The sequence below is a fragment of the Liolophura sinensis genome, chromosome 8 (assembly GCF_032854445.1).
Source record: "Liolophura sinensis isolate JHLJ2023 chromosome 8, CUHK_Ljap_v2, whole genome shotgun sequence".
Lineage (NCBI taxonomy): Eukaryota > Metazoa > Mollusca > Polyplacophora > Chitonida > Chitonidae > Liolophura > Liolophura sinensis.
The window spans coordinates 47622215-47645619 of NC_088302.1; the positions used below are offsets into that span (position 1 = coordinate 47622215).

A 23405-nucleotide genomic window follows, 5' to 3' on the forward strand; every position below is an offset into this window, starting at 1 on the left:
AGTTCAGCTGTAGGAATTGCAGACACCTGGTCTCCACTTGTGTACTGCCTGTGTTCAGGACTCCATGTTGTTGAGGCGGTGCAGAGCTAAGGCGGTGACATCCACAGCTTCCACGCCCACACAGTTCAGCTGTAGGAATGGCAGACACCTGGTCTCCACTTGTTTACTGCCTGTGTTCAATGTCTTTAATGAGAAGTCTGCAAACAAGAACATGGAAAAGAAATCAGGGATTATTACACGAGTAAACCATCTCTGAATTAACTCTCCAAAGGCCATTTCACTCAGATTCCAAATGTGGTTTTTGTTGTTTGTTGTCAACTGTACCAGTAGGCCTTTGGGGTCATATACTGAACAGGCTGAAGCGTACAGGGGCATAAATGTAACAGATATTTGTTCTCAACCCAGAAGACATGAATCTAACTGTTAAATTTCCACATTAAGAAATGATGTAGTGCTACTTGGTTAGGTATGCTTTAGCTGGCTAAAAATGATGGAACCTCAACCCTTATTTGCATTTTTTGGCTGTAAAGAAAAATCATGAAAACTGTGTTCTGAATCAGCTCAAAATGGCCTTTCAGAAGATGTTTATTGGGTGCAGATGGTCATGGGTTTCCTTGATTTTGACAGACCTTCCACATTTTTTTTAAAGTCGTATTAAATACTCTATTAATGTTTCTACATGTAGCTTAACTGATTCCAGAATTATGAAAACAGGAAAACACTTCAGTAGGGCCTGATCATGATTACATAACATCACTTCCTACAATTACTAGGAAACTAGATGAAAAACAAATAAGCCTGCCTCTAGACTGAGGTATAAACAATCAACATTAATTAGCCTTCAGAACACTCTGACATTATAAACATGTAGCTTCCTTCGTAAAATGGATAAGCCAATAAAGCTGATTTTGCATTTTAATGTTATATTTTTGCCCTTTACCTTCTAATGCCATGTTGTCTATGTTAGACACTGGGTTGTTGTCGCATCTACTGGTGCTTAGGTACATCTTCCACTGTCGCTTGATGACAGTGCTATCACTGAGAGCTGAGAAGAAGGGAGAGAGGGGGTGATCACCGTCCTCATGGGGCTTCTGTCCACTCTGAAGTGAAGACAGAAACAACACTTCAGATGAATGAAGCTTGAAACAATAGAAAAAGAAGGAGCATGGAGAGTGGTAATGTGCTCAACTTAACTCCAAGAGATGTGGGCTCATTATCTCTGCCTAGATTATAGAAATGACAACACCAAATATCCTCGCCTTAGAAAGGGAACTTCTAGATTATAGAAATGACACCACCAAATATCCTCGCCTTAGAAAGGGAACTTCTAGATTATAGAAATGACAACACCAAATATCCTCGTCTTTGAAAGGGAACTTCTAGATTATAGAAATGACAACAACAAATATCCTCGTCTTAGAAAGGGAATTTCTAGATTATAGAAATGACAACAACAAAATGTTAATGTAATGGTCTTAAAAAAGTTTTACCAACATAAAAGGCAAAGCTGTCTACCAAGAAGCTTGTATCATACATCCTTCTTGGTGCTGTGCTTGAAGTATGTCTTCATGGTGTGTCTATTCAGCAGCATTTCTGGAGCTTCTTCTGTCTAGACTGATACAATGGCATAAAAGCCATTAAAATGATCCTGAAAATCATTAATCTAGTCTGTGAAGCTTTATCTCTAAAGTCAAACCATAAAAATGCAAAAGTTACAATTGATCTTATATGTACAAAAGACAATAAATCTTACATATGCAACAGTAATATCCGGTTGAGGACAGAACTATCCTGGTACTCTCCTTCCCTGAAGGAAGGAAAAGTTGAAGAAGATTTTACCTGCTGGATGAAGAGTTCTCCATACTGGGCAATCTTGTTATCAACGACATCTAGCTGACTTGGGGACAGACCTAGTAGCTGAGCGACAACGTCCCCCTGGCAAGACACCACAGCTGTACTAGAGCCATCATCTACAAGGAGCCTGGGGAGGGGCAACACAGACAGGTGAATAAATGAATGAAATAATGAAAGATATTACGGGATATTTAGACCAAGAATACTCAGACTGTATGGCACATGATCATACCTGACATGTTCAGCACGGCATTTAGAAGGAGCGACACAAGAAGTACATGCGCACGTACATTGGAACTGGCCTACTACAACTCAGATCTGGTAGCAAGGCTACCAAAGAAAAACTGAGCTCAATACATGCATTACTTTTTAAGATACCACCCCTAACATTTACCTCAACATTGCTAGGCCAGTTATTGCACGACAATGCCAATTCTTGGGTTATAACATTAGCTATGCCTGTACATTGTAGAGGTGAGCTGAAAAGCCATTGAAATAATATCAAAACTGACTTAAGTCAAGACCTTCAATTCTCTTCCCATCCTTACACAATGAAAAAGCAAATAAAATAACCATTCCATTTTTTAGTCATTAATTTTGGTCATGACCAACAATGTAATTTTTTAAGGGCTCCAAGGTATGATTTAATATACATTTATTTCAGGTATATATACTGATGTGGCATACTGATTAACTTGGAACATATCCCCCACAAATGTCTACAAGGAAATTACCTTGCCCTGGCCACGAAGTGCCTGCCCTGCCCAGAACAGCCAGCAGAGTTACACGCACCACCCTGGTACTGCCGGCCACACCCGTCACAGACGGACTTCAGTGAGAGGCGCAGAACTTGTAACACATCACATACACTGTAGAAAGGGGAAGCAGCAGAACTCCCAGAATTCCACAAATCACCTAGGAAATGTGGTTGGTAAGTTGACAAATCCATTTGTTCTGGCTGTTTAAAGGGCTTACATCGATTCCTGCAAAATGTAAAAAAGATCATACTTATAGCAAAAACGATTTGCTTGTTTAAAGGGCTCACCACTAATGTTTAATGCTATCAATAACTTCCATTCTTTTCTTAAACCTTCTAGTCCACAATAAGTTGACTATGAGTATAACCCTCACATATGGGTCTGTATAAATCTATAATCTGGACAGGGACACCTTTCCAGATGAAGCAGATAGATGGACTGTGCCTTGTGCCCTACAGCAAAGGTTTATTACATTAATTATTACAGATCAGCAAAAACCCTTCTTAACTGAAACTACTGATTGTTTTTGAAAAGAAATGATTAAATTATACCCAGAATCAGGGGGAGTAACTCCGTCAGCTCCTCCTCCAGTCTGTAACACCTTGACAGTTGACACAGCAATATACTGACAGTACACGGATCCCTTCCTAGAAACACGCCTCTCTAAACGTGCAAATTTCACCATTACGCCAGGAATGAGGCCCAAGGGGAGAGTACTCTTGTGTAAGTTCATGTAGACTGTCAAGGAGTGAAGTCCCCCTTTGTCAGTCACTTCCAGCTGGATACATTTGTTCTCCAAGGTGGAAATTCCTGCAAATACAAAAGCGTATGACTTTTATATATTTTACCCCCATAATTCACACATTACCAAGAATTATTAACACTATTAATTAAGGAATATGACTAGAATCTGATATGATACATTTGATCATGTACATGGTTTGGTGTCTTATTATTTGACATACATTGTATATCCAGATTGAAGAAATGAACATAAGTCATGTCCCCCACACATACGTATTATACCACACGTTATGTTGCTGCGTGCTTATCAGTATGTTCAGTGCTATTCCATCCCGATCATGGGTCCATTTAGCGGAAGGGATCCAACGAGTGATTTCTGAGAGTAAAGCCACTAGAGCCAGGAATGTGTTCATTTACACAGAACATATATACACATGTACATACATTGTCATGTGACTGCCTGGAGTCCAGTATACCTAATCCAGTAATGGCATTATCAGTGTCCAATAGTTACAAAACACTACATAAAGTGTGATTTTTTATCTTTGAAAAGTTGCTAAACCAAGATACCACATCCAAAAAAGTAAGCAAAACTATAATGAACATAAAGAAAATTGAGAATGTCACCATGTTATCAATTTTAACCAAGAACCCAAGAACGCAGTTTCCTCCAACATTGCGAGAGCAGGCTTTCGCCTGTTGTCCATATGTGCACAGTGCGCCAGTGATGTTTCTGGTCTCTCTAACATGGTGTGCCCCACAGCCTCATAAGAATTCCAGATTAAAAGTTGATTCACCGGTATAGGGTTACTATGACATGTAAGTGCATCAGAAAAAATGGCACCTCTGTTTCCACTCCTGCTCCAAAACAACTGATCTTATATTATTTTTTGTATTCTTTTTTAAACTAATGTAATTCACATGTAACAAAAGGAACATATTAGAATTGAGGCATTTAGAGGCATTCTGAGTAGCTAACCAAATTCAGTGTATATTCTATGATGTTTGTCGATGCTCTATGATGCTGAAATTCTATTTGCAGAAAGATGTGTCTTGCCTCAGGGACAAAAGCGCCTAGGAGTGTTATGTCATAGCCTATATTTATTTATTTGATTGGCGTTTTACTCCGTACTCAAAAATATTTCACTTATAAGACGGCGAACAGCATTATGGTGGGAGGAAAACGGGCAGAGCCGGAGGAAAATCCACGACCATTTGTTGAAAGGCCTTCTAATGTACGGCCGTTACGTCATGTAGGATATGACGACAAACAAACACACTAAGACTTACAAAGAGGTAAATACTACGCAGCTGTCAAAACTTTCCATGTTAATAAACTGACGTCCAGCTTCAGTCTAAATTGTTTTTCTGGTTTTTGCTATTACAATAAAACAACTGTTGACTCTATCAGTCGATTCAAAGACTTGAAAAACACAAATACCCTCGGTCAATATTACTTTTCTCAGGTTGACAAATTCATGACTTATCATTTTACCAATAAAATATATAATGAAACAGCCCACTGTTCATTTCCATTACAATAAAAGGGGAATTCAACTCATGCTTGAACAAATTTCTTCCGTTTATATAATAGATACAGGAAACTATGCAATTTGATAATTGGTGAATCATAGGCAACTGTGGAAAGGTGTAATACATTGTCACCTCTTTGTATTTCTACCAAAAAGTCAAACTGCACAACATGCGAGACAACTGGACCAAATCGCAGTAGGCTACCATAATACCACACATGGGAATATAACATTGAGCGTATAAAAATCAGATAGGAAACTAATGCAGGAAATATATCTACATACCTAGGTGAGTATTAAGCTGCTCCTCTCTTTCCCCTGGGGTGACGGGCCCCTGCCTTCTACTGGAGGGGAGCTCTGGATCCAGGTGAGTCCGTGACGATATCACACCTGTCACACTGACCAGTATCAACAGACATCTGACAACACACGTAACACAGAGGTCCTTGTAACTGTATATATACAATAAGGTCATTCAAAGTATTTTATACCTGTAACTACTGGTTTTCCACTCGGCAAATTTACACATCATTTTGTGAGATAATCCTTGTCTGCTGGTTTAACACTATACATGTATGTATTCTGACAGCACCAGCATTATTAACTAGCTGAAATATATTATCCAGATAACTCACAGAGATATTCTTTATATGCAATATCAATTAATATAATGAGAGCTGTTAAGAGATTAACTCATCTGCAATATTCCTCAAAAGTTACTTAACTAGACACAACCACTACATAATTCATAGAAAGATTATGAAAGATGGCACATTTCTTTTTTGCAACATCAGAGAAACAATGAGTTCATAAATTAATATTCTTGCAGTTCTTTTACTTCATGATTTCTATACATCAAACATATTGGTACCTGACTTTATTCTTAGAGTGATTATTCATACTGCTTGCCTTTCTATCACTGGGAAACATCCTGTGGGTTCAAACCTTGGCCTGGACAAGAAACTTGTACATTAATTTTATTTCTATATTCACTGAAGAAGATAACATGGCACGCTTTCAGCACAGAAATTTGTAATATTTGGTTTAAAGAATCACAATGACTTCTAACACAAGATCTGTAATGCAGGTTACACATTTCATGCATGACCTACCTTTCTGAGAGCACCTGTTCTATTGTACAACATTTCTCTTGCATGCCTGCACGATACTTCTCCCAGGTGGCCACTGATACTTCCATATAACCCCCTTGTATCTGGAAAAGCAGGAGTGAAAATGAATACAGATCAGACATGTAAATAAACTGAGGACGACTGAACATATTCACCTGAAGATTAAGGGAAACAGGAATGGGATCCTCAATGCCTGGTGTACCTAGAAATATATATGTGAAGACATTTTACACGGTTACCATATGATGCCATGGGATACCACAATCTAAATTCCAACAATGGGTAACTTGAAGTCTGCATCACATAGCTCAACATTCAAACCAGCCCAAAAATAGTAAAAGGATTGTCAAGCCATTTATAAAAAAAAAGCACTTTTTAAAGGAAGGTACACAACCGTTATGAAAATGGTTCCCCACGTGATCATGAAACGCTGATTTTCAACTGTAAATTTGCATCCAAACAAGTACTTTATTTATTTATTTATCTGATCAGTGTTTATGCCATACTTAAGAATATTTCAGTTACATGATAGAGGTTGGTTGATGATGGAAATCAAACCAGGCGGAACCTGAGGGAAACGCATCTCCATAGAACACCTTCCCATGAACGACCAGAGAGGAAGCCTGCATGAGCTGTACTTGAACTCACAACAACGGTACTGGTGAGACAAACCAAAGTCACATACATGTACATCAGAAAGAAGTGCAATACACACCTGCTTGGCAGAACTGGTATGTTCTTCAGAACTCTGCGATATCCTCACATGTAAACGCTGAAGTCTGACACTAGACGGCAGCATTATACACTGGGTAGCCTTAAATTTCTCCACAGCTGTCTTCACTGTTGAGGATATGTACTTCGGTTGGAGTTGCATTTCATCACATTTTGGAACAGAAAGTTGATAAAAATGACCTGTATGCAACACATGGTAATTTGACACTGTTTCTCCTTGGAAAACCAATAGTACATTATTGTCTTCCACGGGAACTTCAGAAGTGTGTTCTTTGCCAGAATTCAGATGACAGGCATCAGAGTGAATGACTGGGTTGGTGGTCAGGGAGTGTGCTCCAGAGTCCATACTGTGACCAGCCATATTCTGGCCACAACAGCTTGACCTCAAACACTTCTCATTGGCACATTCACATGGGGCTGTTTCACTTAAAGTCACAAAATTTCCCAATGCACAGAATCGTAACCTTGGTTGTCTGGCCACATGACTGTCCATCATTAATGATTCTTTTTGCGCCAGGAAAAATGTTTTACGAACAAAATCATTTTGCAGATTAGCGTGACCGTTGCAAACATTCCTCTCGGCTCCTGCACTCAGATACAAACACTGTTTATGACAACTACTGTTATTGCTGTTTTTGTTAACCACCATGTCTTTCTTCTCACTCTGTCCAAAGCCCATGCAGCTGTCATGTTTACTTCTATGATACTGCTCCGCTGAAGTATCCAGACATGTGTAGCATTGACTGTTATCATTGTTGCATTGGTTGCTACCGTTACACCTGCTACTTTTGCTATCTTTGCTACTCTTGTTGCACTGGTTATTACATGCATTGCTGTACAAGTTACCTCTGGGATATTTGTGTTTATCACACTCATAAACAGCGTAAGAACCCGAGGAAGATTGATTTTCAGACCCGTGTGATTTTGCACTTTGCATGACATGCACATCTTGCATAGAAAACATCAAATATGGCTGGATCCTCGACTGTTTAACATACTGCGGATCTCCTATATGTTTGGTGCTCGGGAAATTAGCTGTCATGAAGCGTTCTGTGACAACACAATATCTATCAACACGAACAAGATTTCCACAATCAGAGGTTTGTATAAATGGACAGCTGGAGCCTCTGCTCAGATTTTGGTCACTATGATTACAGTCTTGATTATCACAGGTATGTGTTTGTGAGTTTTCTGGATGAGGTGCAACAACAACATCAATGGCTCCGGTGTTGTCCACAAGCTGTAACTGTCCAGTCTTGCAGGAGGGCTTGAGAACTCCCACCAGTACCTACAAGATAAAAAGTTCACACACCTGTATCTCTAGTACAAATTAAAATCTATAATTTTCCTATTTGCTTACTAAATATTCAAATGATATTACGAGAACAAAATCCTTATCTGAACAAATGTAAAGGATCTGGTACGATAAGGTGGAGAATCAGCCCCAGAGAGGTACAATAAAATAGCCCAAATTTCAAAACAACAGAACAGTTCTGTAAATTTCCAAATCAGAAGTATAAAATTTGTTCCAATCACCCAAATAAGTTATATGACCATAAAAAAGATGCTGCTTATTAACTAGCCACCAAAAATGCACACACGATCAAAACAGTTTTGTTCTGGTTAAAACTAGTCTTCATATGTAAAAAATACACTTTATAATGTATTTAGTTTTCTTATCTTTGGTATTTTTTTTTTTTTGATTGGTGTTTTACGCCGTACTCAAGAATATTTCACTTATACGACGGCGGTCAGCATTATGGTGGGTGGAAACCGGGCACAGCCCGGGGGAAACCCACGACCATCCGCAGGTTGCTGGCAGACCTTCCCACTATTATACTGATGCCTGACATAATATGGCTGAAATATGAATTTTAAAGTTATACTTTGGTAAGTTTAAAATTCATATTTCAGCCATATTATGTCAGGCATCCTTCATAGTACAATGAACTGACGAAATCACTATGAAGAACAGGTTGCATTTTAGAAAGAGTTTGAATCATTGTTGTCCTTTTTTTCTTTGGCAACATACTTTTTGTGTGAGAAAAGATAAAGGATGTTTTGCATTAAACAAGTGTTATCATGAATTAGAATGGATAACTGGTTAAGTTATGGTATCATATGATGTGTGGCAACTATAGTGAAATCATACGCAAATCCTGGTTGAGAGCACGTGGTCCTCTAGCTATCATTAACATTAACATATTACATGTATGCATGCCTGTAGCAGAAGTATAAGGCTGAACATTTGCCATAAATGCTATATACTTGCTACTGATTGGTGCATAACTGCATACTCAACAGTTTCCAGAAAGTTACATTTGTAGTGCAGTGATTTTTTTCCCACTCTACAGTGTCTGATGTAAAAAAGATACTTCAGCGCGACTGAAGCAGTCTACCATTTTTTGATTTTATGACCTATACATTGCTTCAGTGTATGTTTGGTGCTTTATAAGTGGCATGTTTGCCATATAACAGGAATAAAACAGAACTGAAAAAGAAGTAGCCTCACAAGTGTGTCAGCAGCTGTCACTCACGGCTAAAGTCACTTTCGACTGAGGTGCACAGTTTCTTGCACTAGGGCCGATCCCTTACAATACCAGGTCCTATAGACATTCACATTAGTAAATAAATGTATCCCCACGTCAAAGAATACTACACACTCTCAGAGAAGAAGTTTTCAAGGTTTCCATCTTGGTTGGGGGCCTTTCTGCCACAAAGTGGTCTATTGGCTCTCTCTAGTATGGGCTTACATGGAGTTTGCTAGAGGTTTGCCTTCTTCCAGTTTGACATGTGTCACACACTGGAAAGTTTGCTCAAGGTTTGCCTTCTTCCAGCTTGACATGTGTCACACGCCGGAAAGTTTGCTACAGACTTGCCTTCTTCCAGTATGACACGTGTCACATGCTGGAAAGTTTGCTTGAGGTTTACCTTCCTCCAGCTTGAAACGTGACACACGCCTCAAAGTTTCCCTTTCTCTAGCTTGACATGTGCCACACACTGGAAATTTTGCTCAAGGTTTGCCTTCTTCCAGCTTGACATGTGTCACACGCCGGAAAGTTTGCTACAGACTTGCCTTCTTCCAGTCTGACATGTGTCACACGCCGGAAAGTTTGCTCGAGGTTTGCCTTCTTCCAGCTTGACATGTGTCACACGCCGGAAAGTTTGCTCAAGGTTTGCCTTCTTCAAGCTTGACATGTGTCACACACTGGAAAGTTTGCTCAAGGTTTGCCTTCATCCAGCTTGACATGTCACACGCCAGAAAGTTTGCTATAGACTTGCCTTCTTCCAGTCTGACATGTGATACACACTGGAAAGTCTGCTCAAGGTTTGCCTTCATCCAACTTGACATGTGTCACAAGCCGGAAAGTTTGCTCGAGATTTGCCTTCTTCCAGCTTGACATGTGTCACACGCCAGGAAAGTTTGCTCGAGGTTTGCCTTCTTCCAGTTTGACATGTGTCACACGCCAGAATGTTTGCTCGAGGTTTGCCTTCTTCCAGTTTGACATGTGCCACACACAGGAAAGTTTGTTAGTTACTCATCAAAAATCCATGGTTAATTGACAACCAGCACTGCACATTAAACTGGCCAACATTGTTCAAGAGAAAAACTCTGGAGCATGGTATTAATCACCAATCAAAAAAAAATATCAATAAATCAAAGTCTAGTCCAGAATTTGTTACTTAGGTCATCCTTAATTTGCTTACATGTTCATGAAGACCTCACTAACACAGACCAGAAATCCTATTTTCTCTTCTACGACTGAACACAGATATTAAAGAGACATGTTAGGGATAACGGGAATTATATATGAAGAGACAAAGACTGTTGTATAACTAATTACACAAGAGTACATGTACCTGGTTATTTGTTTCTTGTGTGACATCCAGCTGCTGATCATAACCCCAATAAAGTCTCCCCTTCAGTTGTTCCCTGGACAACTGTAGATGACCACAACACTCCCTAAGACGCTGGATTGCCGTGTCCATACTGGACAACTGCTCATGTAGATCTCCCAGTGTGAGGACTCTTGGTATATTCCTGTCATTCTGTCAAATAAATATTCTCTTCATCCATTTCCACAAAAAACCAATTCTGTAAACCAATTAAGGTTATTAGTTTAATATTTCAGGAGATACACTAGAGAGTGGCACTGTAGGAGAAGCATGGTGCTAATTTCAAATTACACATCAATGTATTAAAATAACAAAAATAAATGCAATGTATACGTAATTTTTTTGGCGACACAGCTTTCTAAAATTAATCCCAAAATGGTTACTAACCTGTGTGAATAGAGCACAGGTATGATCCCTTGGGAGGAACTGCTCTAAAGGGCTCCTGGCTCCTACCCATGGGCTGGCTGGACCAGTGGGCTCTGTCTTTGGGGTGAGGAGACAGGTCAGGAGCACACGAGGACTGGCAACACTTCTGTCAACACAAAGATCGTGTAATATCATAAAAGGTGTGGCTCTCTTCAGTAAGAGGGGAGAGGAGACAGGTCAGGAGCACACGAGGACTAGCAAGATCTCTGTCAACACACAGGTCACCAAACATCATATAAGGTGTGGCTGTCCACAGTGAGAGGGGAGAGGAGACAGGCCAAGGAGCACATGAGGGCTGACAACACTTCTGTCAACACACAGGTCACCAAACATCATATAAGGTGTGGCTCTCTACAGTAAGAGAGGAGAGGAGGCAGGTCAGGAGCACATGAGGGCTGACAACACTTCTGTCAACACACAGGTCACCAAACATCATACAAGGTGTGGCTCTCTACAGTAAGAGAGGAGAGGAGACAGGCCAAGGAGCACATGAGGGCTGACAACACTTCTGTCAACACACAGGTCACCAAACATCATACAAGGTGTGGCTCTCTACAGTAAGAGAGGAGAGGAGACAGGCCAAGGAGCACATGAGGGCTGACAACACTTCTGTCAACACACAGGTCACCAAACATCATATAAGGTGTGGCTCTCTACAGTAAGAGAGGAGAGGAGACAGGTCAGGAGCACATGAGGGCTGACAACACTTCTGTCAACACACAGGTCACCAAACATCATACAAGGTGTGGCTCTCTACAGTAAGAGAGGAGAGGAGACAGGCCAAGGAGCACATGAGGGCTGACAACACTTCTGTCAACACACAGGTCACCAAACATCATATAAGGTGTGGCTCTCTACAGTAAGATGGGAGAGGAGACAGGCCAAGAAGCACACAAGGGCTAGCAACACTTCTGTCAACACACAGGTCACCAAACATCATACAAGGTGTGGCTCTCTACAGTAAGAGGGGAGAGGAGACAGGCCAAGGAGCACACAAGGGCTGGCAACACTTCTGTCAACACACAGGTCACCAAACATCATATAAGGTGTGGCTCTCTACAGTAAGAGGGGAGAGGAGACAGGCCAAGGAGCACACAAGGGCTGGCAAAACTTCTGTCAACACACAGGTCACCAAACATCATATAAGGTGTGGCTCTCTACAGTAAGAGAGGAGAGGAGACAGGTCAGGAGCACATGACGGCTGACAACACTTCTGTCAACACACAGGTCATCAATCATCATACAAGGTGCGGCTCTCTACAATAAGAGAGGAGAGGAGACAGGTCAGGAGCACATGAGGGCTGACACTTCTGTCAACACACAGGTCACCAAACATCATACAAGGTGTGGCTCTCTACAGTAAGAGGGGAGAGGAGACAGGTCAGGAGCACATGACGACTGACAACACTTCTGTCAACACACAGGTCATGAAACATCATACAAGGTGTGGCTCTCCACAGTGAGAGGGGAGAGGAGACAGGCCAAGGAGCACACAAGGGCTAGCAACACTTCTGTCAACACACAGGTCACCAAACATCATACAAGGTGTGGCTCTCTACAGTAAGAGAGGAGAGGAGACAGGTCAGGAGCACATGAGGGCTGACAACACTTCTGTCAACACACAGGTCACCAAACATCATACAAAGTGTGGCTCTCTACAGTAAGAGAGGAGAGGAGACAGGCCAAGGAGCACATGAGGGCTGACAACACTTCTGTCAACACACAGGTCACCAAACATCATATAAGGTGTGGCTCTCTACAGTAAGAGAGGAGAGGAGACAGGCCAAGGAACACACGAGGGCTAGCAACACTTCTGTCAACACACAGGTCACCAAACATCATACAAGGTGTGGCTCTCTACAGTAAGAGAGGAGAGGAGACAGGTCAGGAGCACATGAGGGCTGACAACACTTCTGTCAACACACAGGTCACCAAACATCATATAAGGTGTGGCTCTCTACAGTAAGAGAGGAGAGGAGACAGGTCAGGAGCACATGAGGGCTGACAACACTTCTGTCAACACACAGGTCACCAAACATCATATAAGGTGTGGCTCTCTACAGTAAGAGAGGAGAGGAGACAGGTCAGGAGCACATGACGGCTGACAACACTTCTGTCAACACACAGGTCACCAAACATCATACAAGGTGTGGCTCTCTACAGTAAGAGAAGAGAGGAGACAGGTCAGGAGCACATGAGGGCTGACAACACTTCTGTCAACACACAGGTCACCAAACATCATACAAGGTGTGGCTCTCTACAGTAAGAGAGGAGAGGAGACAGGTCAGGAGCACATGAGGGCTGACAACACTTCTGTCAACACACAGGTCACCAAACATCATATAAGGTGTGGCTCTCTACAGTAAGATGGGAGAGGAGACAGGCCAAGAAGCACACAAGGGCTAGCAACACTTCTGTCAACACACAGGTCACCAAACATCATACAAGGTGTGGCTCTCTACAGTAAGAGGGGAGAGGAGACAGGCCAAGGAGCACACAAGGGCTGGCAACACTTCTGTCAACACACAGGTCACCAAACATCATATAAGGTGTGGCTCTCTACAGTAAGAGAGGAGAGGAGACAGGTCAGGAGCACATGACGGCTGACAACACTTCTGTCAACACACAGGTCATCAATCATCATACAAGGTGCGGCTCTCTACAATAAGAGAGGAGAGGAGACAGGTCAGGAGCACATGAGGGCTGACACTTCTGTCAACACACAGGTCACCAAACATCATACAAGGTGTGGCTCTCTACAGTAAGAGGGGAGAGGAGACAGGTCAGGAGCACATGACGACTGACAACACTTCTGTCAACACACAGGTCATGAAACATCATACAAGGTGTGGCTCTCCACAGTGAGAGGGGAGAGGAGACAGGCCAAGGAGCACACAAGGGCTAGCAACACTTCTGTCAACACACAGGTCACCAAACATCATACAAGGTGTGGCTCTCTACAGTAAGAGAGGAGAGGAGACAGGCCAAGGAGCGCACAAGGGCTAGCAACACTTCTGTCAACACACAGGTCACCAAACATCATACAAGGTGTGGCTCTCTACAGTAAGAGAGGAGAGGAGACAGGCCAAGGAGCGCACAAGGGCTAGCAACACTTCTGTCAACACACAGGTCACCAAACATCATACAAGGTGTGGCTCTCTACAGTAAGAGAGGAGAGGAGACAGGTCAGGAGCACATGACGACTGACAACACTTCTGTCAACACACAGGTCATGAAACATCATACAAGGTGCGGCTCTCCACAGTGAGAGGGGAGAGGAGACAGGCCAAGGAGCACACAAGGGCTAGCAACACTTCTGTCAACACACAGGTCACCAAACATCATACAAGGTGTGGCTCTCTACAGTAAGAGAGGAGAGGAGACAGGTCAGGAGCACATGAGGGCTGACAACACTTCTGTCAACACACAGGTCACCAAACATCATACAAGGTGTGGCTCTCTACAGTAAGAGAGGAGAGGAGACAGGCCAAGGAGCACATGAGGGCTGACAACACTTCTGTCAACACACAGGTCACCAAACATCATACAAGGTGTGGCTCTCTACAGTAAGAGAGGAGAGGAGACAGGCCAAGGAGCACACGAGGACTAGCAACACTTCTGTCAACACACAGGTCACCAAACATCATACAAGGTGCGGCTCTCTACAGTAAGAGAGGAGAGGAGACAGGCCAAGGAGCACATGAGGGCTGACAACACTTCTGTCAACACACAGGTCACCAAACATCATACAAGGTGTGGCTCTCTACAGTAAGAGGGGAGAGGAGACAGGCCAAGGAGCGCACAAGGGCTAGCAACACTTCTGTCAACACACAGGTCACCAAACATCATACAAGGTGTGGCTCTCTACAGTAAGAGAGGAGAGGAGACAGGCCAAGGAGCACACGAGGGCTAGCAACCCTTCTGTCAACACACAGGTCACCAAACATCATACAAGGTGTGGCTCTCTACAGTAAGAGAGGAGAGGAGACAGGCCAAGGAGCACATGAGGGCTGACACTTCTGTCAACACACAGGTCACCAAACATCATACAAGGTGTGGCTCTCTACAGTAAGAGAGGAGAGGAGACAGGCCAAGGAGCACATGAGGGCTGACAACACTTCTGTCAACACACAGGTCACCAAACATCATACAAGGTGTGGCTCTCTACAGTAAGAGGGGAGAGGAGACAGGCCAAGGAGCGCACAAGGGCTAGCAACACTTCTGTCAACACACAGGTCACCAAACATCATACAAGGTGCGGCTCTCTACAGTAAGAGAGGAGAGGAGACAGGTCAGGAGCACACAAGGACTAGCAAGATCTCTGTCAACACACAGGTCACCAAACATCATACAAGGTGTGGCTCTCTACAGCAAGAGAGGAGAGGAGACAGGCCAAGGAGCACACAAGGGCTAGCAACACTTCTGTCAACACACAGGTCACCAAACATCATACAAGGTGTGGCTCTCTACACAGGTCAGGAGCACACAAGGGCTAGCAACACTTCTGTCAACACACAGGTCACCAAACATCATACAAGGTGTGGCTCTCTACAGTAAGAGAGGAGAGGAGACAGGCCAAGGAGCGCACAAGGGCTAGCAACACTTCTGTCAACACACAGGTCACCAAACATCATATAAGGTGTGGCTCTCTACAGTAAGAGAGGAGAGGAGACAGGTCAGGAGCACATGAGGGCTGACAACACTTCTGTCAACACACAGGTCACCAAACATCATACAAGGTGTGGCTCTCTACAGTAAGAGAGGAGAGGAGACAGGTCAGGAGCACATGAGGGCTAGCAACACTTCTGTCAACACACAGGTCACCAAACATCATACAAGGTGTGGCTCTCTACAGTAAGAGAGGAGAGGAGACAGGCCAAGGAGCACATGAGGGCTGACAACACTTCTGTCAACACACAGGTCACCAAACATCATACAAGGTGTGGCTCTCTACAGTAAGAGAGGAGAGGAGACAGGCCAAGGAGCACACGAGGGCTAGCAACCCTTCTGTCAACACACAGGTCACCAAACATCATACAAGGTGCGGCTCTCTACAGTAAGAGAGGAGAGGAGACAGGCCAAGGAGCACATGAGGGCTGACAACACTTCTGTCAACACACAGGTCACCAAACATCATACAAGGTGTGGCTCTCTACAGTAAGAGGGGAGAGGAGACAGGCCAAGGAGCGCACAAGGGCTAGCAACACTTCTGTCAACACACAGGTCACCAAACATCATACAAGGTGTGGCTCTCTACAGTAAGAGAGGAGAGGAGACAGGCCAAGGAGCACACGAGGGCTAGCAACCCTTCTGTCAACACACAGGTCACCAAACATCATACAAGGTGTGGCTCTCTACAGTAAGAGAGGAGAGGAGACAGGCCAAGGAGCACATGAGGGCTGACACTTCTGTCAACACACAGGTCACCAAACATCATACAAGGTGTGGCTCTCTACAGTAAGAGAGGAGAGGAGACAGGCCAAGGAGCACATGAGGGCTGGCAACACTTCTGTCAACACACAGGTCACCAAACATCATACAAGGTGTGGCTCTCTACAGTAAGAGGGGAGAGGAGACAGGCCAAGGAGCGCACAAGGGCTAGCAACACTTCTGTCAACACAAAGGTCACCAAACATCATACAAGGTGCGGCTCTCTACAGTAAGAGAGGAGAGGAGACAGGTCAGGAGCACACAAGGACTAGCAAGATCTCTGTCAACACACAGGTCACCAAACATCATACAAGGTGTGGCTCTCTACAGCAAGAGAGGAGAGGAGACAGGCCAAGGAGCACACAAGGGCTAGCAACACTTCTGTCAACACACAGGTCACCAAACATCATACAAGGTGTGGCTCTCTACAGTAAGAGAGGAGAGGAGACAGGTCAGGAGCACACAAGGGCTAGCAACACTTCTGTCAACACACAGGTCACCAAACATCATACAAGGTGTGGCTCTCTACAGTAAGAGAGGAGAGGAGACAGGCCAAGGAGCACACAAGGGCTAGCAACACTTCTGTCAACACACAGGTCACCAAACATCATATAAGGTGTGGCTCTCTACAGTAAGAGAGGAGAGGAGACAGGTCAGGAGCACATGAGGGCTGACAACACTTCTGTCAACACACAGGTCACCAAACATCATACAAGGTGTGGCTCTCTACAGTAAGAGAGGAGAGGAGACAGGTCAGAAGCACATGAGGGCTGACAACACTTCTGTCAACACACAGGTCACCAAACATCATACAAGGTGTGGCTCTCTACAGTAAGAGAGGAGAGGAGACAGGTCAGGAGCACATGAGGGCTGACAACACTTCTGTCAACACACAGGTCACCAATTATCATACAAGGTGTGGCTCTCCACAGTGAGAGGGGAGAGGAGACAGGCCAAGGAGCACACGAGGGCTGGCAACACTTCTGCCAACACACAGGTCACCAAACATCATAAAACATGTGGCTCTCTTCATTAAGAGGGGAGAGGAGACAGGTCAGGAGCACACCAGGAGAACATATGGACCATCTTTCATGGCATATAAAGCTCCAATATGTTACAAATGTTTTCGTAAACATATGATGGCAGTAAAGATTATACCTAAAGATGGAGGAAACCAAATATACATGGTAGCGGAAACCCAATAACCTTTTATGCTGTGCCTGACAAACATTCTTACGTATACTTAACGCTGCTGGCAGATTCCAGTATGCAGCAGCTGGATTTTAACCTAGCTGGTCAGAGGCCTAAACTGCAAGTGCTTGGCAAGCCACATGCAAAGCTTCAACACCATAACAAGAACCACAGCTCTGTAGACCTTACCCCAGTTTCTGCTGTAGAGCCTCCTCCGCTGTCCTTAACTGCTCAAACTGCCCCACGCTAACACTGTACTGCTGAAGCATCTGTAGACTGCCTCTCCTACTACTATCCATCCTCTGAAGCAGAAAAACAATGTCAGTGGTAACATATGAGAAATATGTTCAAAATTGTTATAAAAATTATGCCATATTACGCTATATAGTAATTGCAAATTTTCGACACTCACACAAGGGAGATAGCAACAGTACGTAAATGTCAATTTATTGTTGAGCTTCTTCAAATTTCTACTGATAGATCGTTGTTTTATGGCATAATCAAAACTTTTTTCACTTAAACAATGGCAGCCAGTTTTATGCATGGAGGAAACCAGAGCGCCCAGAGTGAACCAGTATCTTTTGCCGACTTAATGGCTAACATTCCCACATTTGACATATACCATAATGGTGGAAGGCAAGTGGTCTCCAGCCAACTTTTTCAAGACCACACAAGCGAACAGTCAACAACTAATTGCCATCAATCAGGACAATTAAAGCAGAGCAATCTAGAAAATTCCAGTCTTCAATTTTAAAAGAGTTACAATGTTTCAGTTCAATTTAGAAATAAAATCCAACGAAGAACCTTCAATCATATAAAACCAATTCTTCCCTGGCAAGTAGTCTAATCAGACAAGAATGGTTACCTGATGGACAGGCACTCTGATTATCATACACACAGTAAATAGTATTGTATTGTACAAGCAGCTGCAGATAAACATCACATCTGTCTGTTTTTCTTTAACTAACAACGCCTTAAAAATCAGAGAACTTACCGCACAAGTAACATTAAAGGGAGAGAACTCCACTATTTTCACACAGCTCTGTATGCACCCAAACAGACGAATCTTTGGAGGCTGAAAGAGACCAGACACTGGCTCTTACAGCTCCTCTGTCAGCCCAAATAGTCTTGAAAATACTTTACTACAAACCAGTTTAACAAAATCCTTGTGGTAGTACAAAGAGAAATGATACTGAAACAACATCAGATATATTTTACAGGTTAGTCTTTGAGAGGTAATCCAAGTAAGAAAATAACAATGAACATTGTTTCAATCTGTTTATAACAATACTCTTTTCTAATAATCATCAGCAGTAAAGATCAAGACTTATGTTATAAAATACCCAGACCATTTCATTTGGCAAGATTCACAATAGTAGTTCTGTTACTTACCTGAGGTGATCCCTTATGATGAGTGTTGCACAAAACAACTCTACAGCCTGGGCGCAGAGGCCAGAACTTACTGACAGCTGGGATATAACTCACATGTAAGCTGGGGAAATTGACACAAAGAAAATCAGTTAACATTGCATTTAAAACCAATAGTATCAACATAAAATAGACTCATTACACTTCTTTTTACTGAAAACATTCTTATAGATTGATATTGTTTTATATATATTGGTACTATTGTACAAATGCTGAGATGGTTTGTTTGTCAGCATTGCGGATTAACATCTGAATCGTTACAAAGTAGTCTCTGTTATTTTAGGATGTTTCTAATGTCAGCAAATTAATAAAGCTGGAGTCAATTCCATAAAGCCATTTCAAAATCTGAGATTTTGACATATCAGTTATTAATGCCATTTAAGACCAATGTTTCAAAATCTCAACTAACAGTACCAAAACTTACAGGTATAAAGCACTGAGGAAAAGTTCTAAATTTTGACAGATAAGAGAAATGGTCTTGCAGAACCTCACTGGGGTGTATATTATACAAAATAGTCACAATGCTGTGCTTCCAGTACATGTTGTCATGGCGCATGCTTTTCTTGACAGAGGCCTGCAGAAAACCATGCCAGACATCACACCCTACCAAGTAACATAATAAACTTACTAAAGACTCTAATAATGCATGAATCAAGATTCAAGCATAAATAATTAAGATGAATCTATTCTAATTTGGACAACTTGTACAAGTCATAACTATATGTATATAATAACTTGAATGCATGCAATGAATTCAATGAATCATATCCTTTAAGTGTTACCCAATTTTGTTGTCTAGTTGATAAATTCCCACATCTGATTTGGATGCATCTGTAATTGTGCCCTGAAATAAAACGAGACTATGTGGTAGGCACACATTCCATTGCTTCAACTGTTCAGGATGTAACCCGACTATCTAACAGCTAACAATTTTAAGACAAACTTTATATAATACAGAAGATACATGTATTTCACATGAAGCCTTAAATGACAAAGAGCAAAAACAACCACAAAGAAATTCAGGGTCTCTAATACAAACCTGAATATGTCTGTCTAGTTCCAGAGCCTACACAGTCAGTATTCATATTAACAGAGCCTACACAGTCAGTATTCATATTAACAGAGCCTACACAGTCAGTATTCATATTAACAGAGCCTACACAGTCAGTATTCATATTAACGGACCACTGTATACAGGAGCCAAAATGATTATTAAATAATATTCAAGAAATCGAAAAAAAGGCTCATTATTAAAACTGTAATATTAAATGTGATTACCTCAAAATTTGGAGAGAATTCAATTACTGTAAATCTTCAAACTTTTTGAAACTTTGGAAGATGTTTATTAAAGCATATTCTGAATGTATTTTTCTTTGTTGACTGATAAAATTATACTTTTTGTGAAACCCTGAAACTGGCCAGTCCAACCAAACAGGCTAAGTCTGGTCTCCAAAATGAAATTAAAAATGTGCATAAATTGCACTGAAAGTCGCTTTTTCAGTAGTGAAAAGGTTGAGGAACTGAAGCATTGTCTGTAAGCAAAACTGTGCGTTTTATCTTGTGTGGCATCAGTCAGATTTATGGATGGAGGAAGTTGGAAGTTTGTGTGTAAACCAGGTATTGTCACCAGATACCAGACAAACCTCCAGTCCTGAAGCCTCAGCTAAACCAGCAAGCTCAAAGGCAAGAGGTGGGCTGAAATCAGTAAAAACAATACTTTGACCAAACAAGCATTTTTCAAGTATTGTGAATGGATGTTACACCAAGCAGATAATTTGTGACAATCCCAGTACTCAACAATACTTGAATTCATCAACTGACTGAGTATTAGAATGCTAAAATCAGCCATTCATTTCAGCTCTGTAATTGCATTATGGCTTCAAAAGACCACTTTGGTGGCCTAATGGTTAAAGCATCCACCTCCAATTCAGGAGACCCCAAAATCAAACCTAGGTCGGGTCCAAAGACCAAAGACTTTAAAAATGGTACTTGCTGCTGCCTCGTTTGGTGCTCACCACTAAGCGGTTAGAGTGAAAGAAACGGGACTGGTTGGCACAGTGTCAGTATAATATGGCTGGGTGCAATGTCATTTTTGGTGTATTCGACATGTTACTTCAGTGGCGGCAGCACTTTGGCAGCATGTACACAAGAAGACACAATATATGTACACACACCTAATGACTCCACGTCATCAAATGCCTGAAAAATTGTTAAGTACAACGTTAAACTCCAAGCATACATATATATATACATATAACTTCAAAAAGAGAGAGAGACATAACTGCACAGGTGATTAGAGCAAACCTGGTATGTGTACAGACTCTGCTGTGTAGGTCTAGCTCCCTCCATATTGTCTGTCAGCACAGCAGCAGGCAGCTCTGGTAACTCAAGCCAGTCCTACAAGTACAGGGTTCGAAGTTATCAAGCAACTTAAGTGATATAAAATTTCATCTGATTAAAAATCCAAACTCAGAGCAGGAAAGAACTCAAAGTGTGGTTAGTACATTGCTCTGCAATAAAGAATCACTGTACAAATTTTAAACTTCCCATAGCAAACATTTCAATTGGAGCTGTGTTTAAATTTTTCCACTTAAATACATTTGATAAATTTGGACCCTGGATATTTCAGAATTATTTATTCATTTCACTAGTGTTTCGTAACTAGTAAGAATATTTCAATTCCGCCTTGATGGTTAGGTTTATAAACAATGCTAAAGACACCTAGAAGCCAGAGAAAATGGTCCCACCTTTTGAACTACCTAACAAACTTCCTGACCAAACACCTGTGCTGTCAACATGGTCAAGCCAAGAAAAACAGGGAACAATTCCTCAAAAGTTTTACTATATGCTGTGCAGTTTACAACCACTTAAGTTCAACTATGACAAATTTAACTCCACATAAATATTTGTTCCTAATTTCACCACCAGGGGTCTCAAGATATTTATATACTTATAAATATTTGATTCTTATTGAACACTTTACTCCAGAAGTTTTCACTATAACTTTTCCAAAAAGCCTACTCATAGTTTGTCCTATGTACAACTACAATGTCACATCAGTGTCTTGCTTTCCCTGTCCAGTAGATGATTGGAAATGCAATCTGAGCATGTGAGGGAGTAATCTAAAACTGTTTATTCTTCATAATCACCTAGATTTATTGAGACTGTTACTGATCTGGCCACATCAGTTGCTAATAATCTTTAGTCTTCCAGATGAACACATGACACTGCTCAGTCAAATATATGTTTTAACATTTTGGCATGCATTCTTATATGTTATAAAGTATGATATTAAGTTTTACTGAGATAAGCCTAACATCATTTACAACAGAAATCTTAACCTTTCCTAAATAAAACAAATATAATAAAATTCCCAAAACACTTCTGAAAAGTACATCGTAGCATACATATACATTAAGATACACTGTTAATGACCTTCAGAGGCAAAATGTGACCTGTCCAGTGTGACCTTGAGATGAATGTTGACCCTTCCCAGGCAACGTAAATCACAGTTGGCAAGCTGGTACCCTGAAAACAGTGTTAAGAAGATTTCAATTAGCCCCACTTGTCTACTAATGACAACCACATAAGATCCAAACACATTGCGATTTATTTTCGTTTCATATTTACTATTGGATATCATACTTTATTTCAGACATATTTAACATTCTTATTATTATATATTTTTTTTGGATGCTTTATGTGATACAGAAGAATTTTGACCCAAGCATACACTGTATTAGAAGATGAATATAAAGCTGATTTGTTGATTGCTGAAATTATTTATAAAAAATACAGGGTGTGTGAAAATTTACTGCATTGAAATGAGTTTATTTTCATTTTCCTGAATTTTTTTTACAGCAGACTCAATAAACACAATAACTGAAGAAAACTAACATTTTCCGTAAAACCTTTAGTGTAAGACTTCTTCACAGGAGGCTCTCACACTAGATTTGTGATCTGATGGTTCAAAAGTCTATAAGTTAATATGGGTATTAAGTCAAAGCACATGTATATATTTACTCTTTTAACAAAACCCTGCAACAACTACAGTTGTACAGAGACCAAATCGAACAGCCGTTGTACAGAGAGACCAAATGGCACAGCAGTTGTACAGAGAGACCAAATGGCACAGCCGTTCTACAGAGAGACCAAATGGCACCACAGCAGATTTAGTTAATATTTAATATACCGTTATGATTTTTGGGCTAAATACAAAACTGAAGACTTGGCTTAAAGTTAGATCTGGCAACAGTATTAAGTATAAAGACACTTTTGAACAA

General features: G+C 41.6%; 1 protein-coding gene across 1 annotated transcript in view; it reads right to left on the reverse strand.

The window, feature by feature from the left end:
* Window positions 1–23405, reverse strand: part of LOC135473083 (CST complex subunit CTC1-like) — a 34493-nt gene continuing 11088 nt past the window's right edge. The window contains exons 9-24 of the mRNA XM_064752893.1: window positions 22558–22650; window positions 21427–21519; window positions 19905–19966; window positions 19087–19186; window positions 18689–18769; window positions 17884–17996; window positions 11035–11179; window positions 10612–10800; window positions 6734–8038; window positions 6001–6101; window positions 5174–5307; window positions 3164–3422; window positions 2589–2837; window positions 1840–1981; window positions 941–1100; window positions 1–197 (exon numbers count right to left, since the gene is read on the reverse strand). Coding sequence (XP_064608963.1) covers window positions 55–197; window positions 941–1100; window positions 1840–1981; window positions 2589–2837; window positions 3164–3422; window positions 5174–5307; window positions 6001–6101; window positions 6734–8038; window positions 10612–10800; window positions 11035–11179; window positions 17884–17996; window positions 18689–18769; window positions 19087–19186; window positions 19905–19966; window positions 21427–21519; window positions 22558–22650 — 3369 coding nt within the window. The 3' untranslated portion in view covers window positions 1–54. The remainder of the gene's footprint in view (window positions 198–940; window positions 1101–1839; window positions 1982–2588; window positions 2838–3163; window positions 3423–5173; window positions 5308–6000; window positions 6102–6733; window positions 8039–10611; window positions 10801–11034; window positions 11180–17883; window positions 17997–18688; window positions 18770–19086; window positions 19187–19904; window positions 19967–21426; window positions 21520–22557; window positions 22651–23405) is intronic.